Source organism: Paramisgurnus dabryanus, chromosome 8 (genome assembly GCF_030506205.2).
Source record: "Paramisgurnus dabryanus chromosome 8, PD_genome_1.1, whole genome shotgun sequence".
In the NCBI taxonomy this organism is placed as follows: domain Eukaryota; kingdom Metazoa; phylum Chordata; class Actinopteri; order Cypriniformes; family Cobitidae; genus Paramisgurnus; species Paramisgurnus dabryanus.
The window spans coordinates 14,232,433-14,242,308 of NC_133344.1; the positions used below are offsets into that span (position 1 = coordinate 14,232,433).

The window sequence follows — 9,876 nt, forward strand, 5'->3', positions numbered from 1 at the left end:
ATGTTTTACATTTCCTGGAACAGTACACAAGAGGGCAACCTAAGGAACTTGTAAGGAGTTGTCGGCACATGATTCCTTCTCAAGGGTACATAAGGGCCAAAGCTTTGCTAAAGGAGCATTTTGGCAACGAGGTAAGGATAGCCTCAGCTTACATGGAGAAGGCACTCGTATGGAAAACGATAAAGTCTGAGGATGCTAAAGCTCTGCAGGATTATGGTTTGTTTCTCAGAAGTTGTTGTAATGTTATGCAGAATATTCATTACATGAATGAGTTGAATCTTGCCACCAATATGCAAGTCATTCTTGCAAAGCTTCCTTATAAGATGAGAGAAAAATGGAGGATAGTGGCATATGATTTACAGGAGAGAAGTAATCACCCAGCTTGTTTTTCTGACATTGTGAATTTCATAGAAAGACATGTGAAAATAGTCACAGATCCAGTATTTGGAAACATTCAAGATGTTCTGCCTAGTGGAGGAAGAAATCTGAATGTAAAATCATCTTATTACAAATCTAGAAGCAGTTTTGCCACCACAGTCACTGCAACTGATGTGAAGGAATGTAGTGGAAAGACTGTGAAAAGTTTCTGTCTTTCCTGTGAAGGGGAACACGAACTGGACTTCTGTAAAAGGCTCGCTGAGAAATCTCATGGAGAAAAGATTAATTTCCTAAAGAAGAAGGGGATTTGTTTCGGTTGTTTATGTACAGGACATGTCAGCCGTGATTGCAAGGAGAGAAGCATATGTAAGATATGTCATCTCAAGCACCCAAGTCTTCTTCATATTTCTTCATCAGAGAAAAAGAACATTCAGTATAGTAGGAAAGAAGAATCAAAGCCTACACTGGGTAGTGCTTTGGTCTCGCTTCAATCCAGTGCTCTTACTGTGGCTGGTAAAGACAATATGTATGTGTGAAATCTAAGAAAGGAAGTAAAGTGGTGATCACATATGCATTTCTGGATTCTGGAAGTTCTGCAACTTTCTGCACAGAGAGTTTAATGTCAAAGCTCAATCTCTCTGCCAAGAAAATCAACATACTAATGAGAACCATGAATCAGGATAAATCCATCTTTTGTCATGTTCTTAAGGATTTGGAAGTGTCAGGATTGAATCAAGAGCATTACTGTACTTTGCCAGAAGTATACACTCAGAAGAACACGCCTGTAAGAAAAGCTAACATTGCCACACAAAATGATATTGCTTGTTGGCCTCATTTAAGTCACATCTGTTTATCATCAATTGATGCTGGTGTAGAGCTGCTGATTGGAGCTAATGTGCCAGAGGCATTGGAGCCATGGCAGATTATTCGTAGTCAGAATAATAGTCCATATGCTATAAAGACCATGTTTGGGTGGACAGTTAATGGACCAATGAATCGACTGGAGAAGCAAGGTGTTGAGGAATATCCTCATATGACTGTTAATAGGATCACAGTTATGAAGCTCGATGAGTTGTGGGAGCGACAGTTCAAGACAGACTTTCCTGAATGTGTTCAAGAGGAACAAGAAGGATTGTCAAAGCAAGATCATCAATTTATGAATTTTGTTTCTCGATCAGCAAGACTGATGAATGAATATTACTACATTGGCCTTCCGCTCAAAAATGAAACCGTAGTCAAGAAATAGAGCAATAGTAGAACAACGTGCTCTGAATCTTCAAAGAAAGCTTCGAAGAAACCCCTCATTTCATTCTGATTACATTAATTTCATGGAGAACGTCATCTCGAAAGGACATGCTGAAAAGGTTCCCACAGCGGAATTGGAACGACATGATGGACGCTTATGGTATATACCTCACCATGGGGTATATCATCCCAAAAAGCAAAAGATCAGAGTGGTGTTTGATTGTGGAGCATCATACCAAGGAACATCATTGAATGAACATCTTCTGCAAGGTCCAGACCTAACAGTAACTTCTCAGTTAGGACTAAATTTTGAGATTTTTTTTTGCTTAATATTTTTGCAATATATTAGAGTCATCTAATCCACATCCTGTTTAAAGGGTAAGCATCAGGACCACAAAGTGGCCACAATGAAAGGCACATTGACACATTGGTTTTGACTATCATATTTTTTTTTTTCAAAATGTAGGCATTTGTGATATTTTCTTGAAATTAAGTGATTTTCTATTAGTTTTACTAGGGCAGAAATGTTTATATTAGTTTGGCTTTAACCAGGGTTTTTTCAAAGTGTGAAAGTACACATTTTGCACTATGCTACTGTATGATGTAGGGCTAACACTATTTCTGACATACCCCAAAGACTTTTGACACACAAACTGTTTCTCTTCTTTCTTTCTTTTTCTTTTTTTGCAAGTGAAGAACTGACTCTCATTTCCTTTTTGACATCTGAACAGGGTCTCCATGTTATCTATGAGAATTATACTGTTTTTATATTTCAAACATAAGCTTTACTAAACAATTATGTATTTATTCACAATGCATTAAAAGAGTATGTTTATAATTGTCTACTTGTATGCATCATAATTAATTTGTGCTACGGACATAAATGAGACATAAAAAACTTCTTCAGCAGAAATGACCAGTTTACTGATCCTGATGGATAAACGGGCAAAAAAGCAAACAGACCAAAGTGCAATTTCCATCATTCAAGCAAAATATATCCAGGATTTGCTTTATATTCTTATATTATTAGACTATAGATTTGACCTATTATGTACACTTAGGATGCTATAGAGACCGGTGTGAACATACATATACAGTAAATTTAATATTCACAGCACAACAACAAAGAAACTATTGTCAAGGTGACTCTATAGGAGGTGATTTTGATCTTACTAAGACAAATGTCATGCATGTGTCAGAAAGGAAGTTCTTACTGTAACTAAAGCTCCGCACATCTTCTGTATATCAGCTAATGCACTGTTTGAGGACACACTTACGTAAGTTACAAGATTTTTTTTAACTTATTTTATGAAACCAAGGCATGTATTTTATGAAATTTCTTAGTGCAAAGAGTTGCTCCTAATGACAAAGTTATTTGAAATAGGCATTCAAAGAGAATTAAAGAGAAGATTGATAGTAAAGATAAAAGTTATTCAGAAAGCATCTTAGGACTCTTAAGGTCAAAAAGTGTTAGGAGTAGTGATCATGACTTTTACAGTAGGGTTTAGAGTTTCTTTATAAAAGAGCAAATGGATAAAAGATGAAAAGGGGGACAAAATGTGTTGCAGACATTGGATGACAGTGAGTTAATAAGACGCTACACATTAGATTGTGCAGTGGTGTTTATGACTGATTTTATTAGACATGCTAACATCTCTGTCATAGTGCAGAAATGCCATACATTGTAAAAATTTGTTGTTGCACTTAAATGTTTAAGTTTTATCAACTTAAAAATTACAATAAATTTAAACTTGCTTGACTAGTAAGGAGTTGCTATAAATTATAAAATTGAAGTTTAAAAAACTAAGCTCAACTTAATTATAGCAATTCCATATACTGTAGTCAAGAACGTTTAAATTAATTGTCATATTTATTAATTAATTGTCAACTGTGAAAATGCATCTATGCAGCAGTGTTATACATATATCTGTTTCCCGGACAGAGCTCAAGTCTAGTCCCAGACTAAAATACATTGAGGTGCCTTCATTTAAAACATTTACCCTGACCCATCTTAATAAACATCAGTGTCATTGTTTTGTCTCAAGATGCATACCAGTAATGATTTTTTCTAAAGTATGTTTGTAAAAACTACTTAAATGTCCTAATAGTCCTGGATTAATCTAAACCCTGTTTGGGAAACCGCCCCTGTATGTTTTAGTACAATGTAGCCATTCAATTGATAAAATCCTCTTACATTTCCAGGTGCTCCATTCTGATGTAAAGATGTTGGTTTTTTCAAGCTTTTTATTTGCATTTGTTCTCTGCCTACGAGGTTAGTAAAATAAAGTAGGCCTGTAAGATTTATCTTTTTATTTATTATTGAAACAAGTAAAAAATGTCACATTTGATAGATCTTAATAGAGAATCATTGCTTCGTCCTGTTTTCACATAATGTTTCTTGTATTTATTATCCAGTGTATAGTCTCATATTTAGCTTCCTACAAAATCTAAAATAGCAAAATGAATCATTCCTGACAGGAATCACAGTCTAGTTTCAGACGTCTGTGGAACAGAAACTATTATGTGTACAATAATGACTGAGACGCATGTCTGGACCTACATGGTACAGTACGACATGACAATGTCTGCAAAAAAGCTGTTTATTATTAAGAAACTGTTTATTATTCTCATCAAATAACAAATAAAGTGGCAATGTGAAAAAGGCATTCATTGTTAAATAAACTTTCCTTAAAAATCAACAAAAGCACTACTGTTCCTGTAATTTATTGCAGAGTTTGGAGAGGCGGTGCTCCCCAGAACAGAGCCAATTATGATTTTGTCTAAGCTATTAATGAAATAGAAATGAGCCTCTCTCACTAATCTCAAAGTATTGCAGTACCCTTGTTTGCCAGTAGGTGCCCCCCAAGCACAAATGCAAAACTCTAATTGGTAAAGTATTAAAGGCAGAGTGCACGATATCAATCAGCAGTATTGGGTGTGTCTACTAACCAACATCGTTGCCTGGGTTGCGTGTGTGGGGCGCGTCTATCAACAGAAGGTCCAGATTCTATTGGGGTAGGGGCATGTTTGTTTAGGTGATTTCAAATGTCAACATTGGCTTTTAGAGATCATGGACCCTTCCTTTAAGTTTGGAAAACTTTGTAGAAAGTGTCTAAGGCATAAAAGTATATCTGAATTTCTTTTTTAGCATCATCTGCTAGTGATGACTCTTGGAATGCTGAAATACCAAATTCAGTAGTGGGTCTGTCTGGATCATGTGTGGTGATCCCTTGTAAGTTCAACTACCCAGATGGAAAGACACACAATGAATTTACAGGAATCTGGTACAAAGATTCATCTGACATAATCTACCACAAAGAGACTTCAAAAATCATCAGCAAATTCAGGGGTCGCACAACTCTTCTTGGTGATCTGCATCACAAAAATTGCACTTTGAAAATCAACTCTTTACATCACAGCGATGCTGGATCGTACATGTTTCGCATCGAGATCAATGATTTCAACAAGTACTTATACAGGGAAAATAAAGTTTCTATTTCAGTGAAAGGTAAGGATATTAAAAGTTAAATACAATATTCCCCCCAATATTCAAATTCACATTCAGATGAGCTTTAGGATATCTGCTTAAACTTTAAACATTATAAATATCCAAACTGATTCACCAGATTTACCTGAACAACCCACCATCTCAGTGAAGGAGGAATTGATGTCACAAAGAGAAGTGACCGCTACCTGTATCGTGTTACATTCCTGCCCGTCTCTCCCGCCACGTCTCACCTGGAGCTATGAAGGCACTCTCACGAGTAACTCTCAGTCACAAGACCACGGTCAATGGAGATTAACATCATCTCTGACCTTCACACCCTCCAGAGAAGATCATAATAAACCTCTCAACTGCTCTGCAGAATTCAGTACTGGAAAGAAAGTGACCAGCACCAAAACACTTAAAGTTAAATGTAAGCTTAAGCCCAAATTTTGCTCACCCTAAGTGTATATGACAGCCAAACACAGTTATTTTAAGTTATTTTAAAACTATTCCATATGTTTTCTGTCAAGCAATGTTTGTAAAGCTGGATCAGATGTCATCCCTTGACCTGACCCCAGCTCTCTTGTGAATGCGAGTATGGTCGTTTTCTTACAAAGGTCCATCACTTCACCTTGGGAGACATTAAATAACTGTATGAATTAGTTTTTTATGGATGCTATTTTTTGGAGCTTAAAAATGGGACCCTATCCATTGCCATTATCTGAAAAGAGCCGGGATATTATTTAAAGGAATATTCCATTTTCTTAAAAGAAAAATCCAAATAATTTACTCACCACCATGTCATCCAAAATGTTGATGTCTTTCTTTGTTCAGTCGAGAAGAAATTATGTTTTTTTGTGGAAAACATTGCAGGACTTTAATGGAGCCCAACATTTAATACTTAACTCAACACTTAACAGTTTTTTTCAACGGAGTTTCAAAGGACTCTAAACGATCCCAAACGAGGCATAAGGGTCTTATCTAGCAAAACGATTGTCATTTTTGACAATAAAAATAACAAATATACACTTTTAAAGCACAACTTCTCATCTAAATACGGTCCAGCGCGACCTAACGTAAATGCGTAGTGACGTAGGGAGGTCACGTGTTACATATATGAAACGCATATTTGCGGACCCTTATAAACAATAAACTGACACAAAGACATTAATTAGTATCAGTTGACATACAACAACGTAGGAACGGTCCTCGTTCTCAACACTTGTAAACACTGGGGCGGAGTTTCACGTTCGTCCTCTGTGACCTCTTGACGTCATGAAGTATTGCGTGGGGTCACGTTGGCCCATCACAACAGGATTTAAACGAGAAGTTGTGCTTTAAAAGTGTATATTTGTTATTTTTATTGTCAAAAATGACAATCGTTTTGCTAGATAAGACCCTTATGCCTCGTTTGGGATCATTTAGAGTCCTTTGAAACTCCATTGAAAAAAACTGTTAAGTGTTGAGTTAAGTATTAAATGTTGGGCTCTATTAAAGTTCATTCCTCAAAAAACATAATTTCTTCTTGACTGAACAAAGAAAGACATCAACATTTTGGATGACATGGTGGTGAATAAATTATCTGGATTTTTCTTTTAAGAAAATGGAATATTCCTTTAATATAACTCTGACTGTGTTTGGCTGGAAGAATAAATATACACCTACACTGTAAAAAATTACCATTAAAAAACTCAACAGGAGAGCGTCATTGGCAAGAAAATGTATTCTCTTAATTGACAAAATAACTTGTTGTCAATGGCAGGAAAAGAGTTAAAAGATTAATACTCATTTGAAAGTGACATTCATTAAGTGTTTGCAATTTAAAAATAAATAAATAAAGCTTTACTGTGTCTTGGCTGTATGGTTACATAATGAACTATTTCACAAATAGTTCTTTGTAGTGAAAAAAGATTCAACAAACTACAAAAAAATGTAAAAAATAGGTTCTTTTCAGATGTTTTACATTAAAAGTTTTATGGGGAACCAAAAATAATTCCTCTATGGCATTGCTGTAAAATACCTTTGTATTGCCTTTATTGTTAAGAATTTACTGAATGTTTGGCAGTAAACTTTGGCAATTTTACACAATGGGATACTTAGAAAGTCAGTGATGTACTTACTAACTCTTGTCAACATTTTATCTCCCTCAGATCCTCCATATAATGTAAATGTGAAGAGTAACTCCCCGGTGAAGGAGAACACATCTGTTGAACTGAACTGCTCCTGTGACAGTAATCCACCAGCTAGTTTCCAGTGGATTAGTTTAAATGGATCTGTGTTGGCTAATGGACCCACCTATAAACTGAATCAAGTGTCCCGATATACTGAAGCCATATTCTGCACCGCCAGTAACACAGAGGGACAAAACAACTCCAGTCCTCAGAGGATTAATGTGTTGTGTAAGTATAATGTATTCAACAGCAAAATTCGATCTGCAATTCATCGATGAGCTGCTAGAGGCTGGCTCCAAAAGGGAGTCAATTACCATAGACCCCCATGAAAATATACAACTTTATAGCAAAAAAATATATGTTTACAGCCTGGTACAAAAAGTGATTTTGGTCTATGTAGCTAAGGTCTATGTAGGTCACTACGACGTCATGTCGAGACTGATGTATGAGGAAGCACGTTACCAATACGTCGGTCACGACGTACAGTAATGTCTCCCTTCCCTTCCTTCAGGGAAAGAGGGTTACATACACTGTAAAAAAATTCTGTAGAAATTACAGTATTACTGTAATTTACTGTAGATTTTACATTTATGTTATTTACTGGCAACAGATTGTTTAAAGTTAAATGAACATGAAATATTTTCAGTCTTTATCTTCTACAGTAAGTTACTGGCAACCGGCTGCATAATTACAGTTTATTTTTTACAGTGTACGTAACCAAGATGTTTGCACTTCATGACAACTATGGGGGGTGAATGTTTGTGTAACTCATCCATTTAAGTTACATTAAGCCTTAAAGTTCAGCATAATTAAGGGCGTGGCCACTTGAGTGACAGGTGAACTGCCACTGCTGTCACTAGATTTGAGCTAGACGAGCGTGGTTTTAGCAACCAGCCCCCTTTAATTCACCCACATCCTGCCTTTTTACCTATTTTCGGTTATCCACAAGTAAAGTGCGATGACACGCGGCAAAGATGGCCAAGGCAGGCACCGCCTACTTTAAGCTTAAAAGAGAGAAAACCTATGGGTGACTTTACAGACACTAACTCCATATGTCTTACAGTCTATGGTTGTACTACACATGAATGACCTCAGTTTGTTAAAAGAGTATTTGTATTGTTTGTCATATAGATCCTCCTGAGATTAAAAACGAGTCTTCCTGCAAATCAGAGCCTTTTTCTGCCATAGTCTGTGTTTGTATCGTGGACTCCAACCCACCCAGTGAAGTCAAGTGGTTTGATCCCTCGACAGCTTTCCCCAGCTCTAGCATTGAACAAAATGGTTTTCTTACCATCTTTAACCTTCAGGGGTGGCTGGGTTTCCCCCATGCTGTACAGTGCTCTGCCAGTAACAGCGAGGGAAACTCGGTCATAACTATCCAAGTGCATTATCATGGTGAGACTTTATATCCAAATATGTTGATGTTTTCCCAAACAATGTACTGATTTGATAAAAAATATATAATGTTTTACAGGTATGATCATATATATTGCGGTTGCCACAGCTGCTGTTTTAGTTACTTTAGTGATCATTTCAGTTTGTGTAGCCAAAAGATACCGGTAAGACACTGCTCTCTCTCTCTCTCTCTCTCTCTCTCTCTCTCTCTCTCTCTCTCTCTCTCTCTCTCTCTCTCTCTCTCTCTCTTATATTAATGCTTTGTATCTTTATTTCTTTTTTAAATTAGCAAAAGACATAAAACCAATGACATTTACACAAACTACCAAGATGACCCACGTGTTAATATGAACTGGAGGGTAGGTACAAATGCTTTGCTTTTATACAGTAAATGCAGGAGTCATGTGTGCAGTTCATGAGCAGTTTGACAGTTCATTTGATGTTTATTAACACTTTAATTGAGGTGTTGCTTTAGGTGGAAACTCGTGTTTAATGTTTTGTTCGCACTAACAGAGACGCAAATTTATAAAGGTTCTTTTTATCTTGTTGATTAGTGTGATGACAAGCATCTGCCATGCGAGCGAGATGAAGACGAAGCAATCTACGCTAACACATTAAAATAAATACAATTATACTGAATGTTTAAAGTGTAACCTAATTGCTAACTCTGACGACATTATACTTTCATTTGAATATGTTATTATGTCTGCATGTGCTAAATAATTATAATAGTAATATTTATTTAAAATGTAAATATTGGATGAATGTATTGTTATTTTGTGGTATTGGTTAACCTGTTTGTTTAAAAACATAAAGGTAAAGCAGTGCCTCACGCCATGTAATCTCTGTGCAATTTATTTCTAATAAAATAATAATAAAAAAACATATTTTCAACTGTTTGTATGCTGAGCTGAACTAATTTGTTGACATGGCAGGCATAGCATCAAGTTCCTTATTATCAGGATATTCACATTTTAATACTGCAATGTAGTTACCAAAACAGTTCTGTTTTGAGGTCAAAAGTTTAATTTCAGATTTCTCTTAATTATTACTTTCATTAGGTACTAAAGAAGTAAAACTGAAAGGAACACATGAATCTAGACTTTCAATTTATCATATCAGTGAAAACATCACATAGACATCCATTGTTTTTATATGAAGCTAGTGGGTATGTTCACATAAATCTACCCTTCCAAACTT

At 36.0% G+C, this 9,876-nt stretch overlaps 2 protein-coding genes across 2 annotated transcripts in view; one reads left to right on the top strand and one right to left on the bottom strand.

Moving 5' to 3' along the window:
* Window positions 1-9,876, bottom strand: part of LOC135770791 (myelin-associated glycoprotein-like) — a 135,025-nt gene that overhangs the window by 71,426 nt on the left and 53,723 nt on the right. The window lies entirely within an intron of this gene.
* LOC135770784 (myelin-associated glycoprotein-like) lies at window positions 1,768-9,518 on the top strand. Its single transcript, XM_073815563.1, has 8 exons — window positions 1,768-1,783; window positions 4,772-5,131; window positions 5,250-5,540; window positions 7,261-7,509; window positions 8,413-8,676; window positions 8,756-8,840; window positions 8,966-9,035; window positions 9,231-9,518. The coding sequence occupies exons 1-8, from the start codon at window positions 1,768-1,770 to the stop codon at window positions 9,297-9,299; spliced, it is 1,404 nt and encodes a 467-aa protein (XP_073671664.1). The 3' UTR covers window positions 9,300-9,518.

What these genes read in the sequence shown, in the direction of transcription:
- LOC135770784 (XM_073815563.1), top strand. An exon ending in AGTTTCTATTTCAGTGAAAG is followed by an intron (nt 5,132 to 5,249) that starts GTAAGGATATTA and finishes CTGATTCACCAG; the next exon opens with ATTTACCTGAACAACCCACC. An exon ending in GTGTTAATATGAACTGGAGG is followed by an intron (nt 9,036 to 9,230) that starts GTAGGTACAAAT and finishes CTTGTTGATTAG; the next exon opens with TGTGATGACAAGCATCTGCC.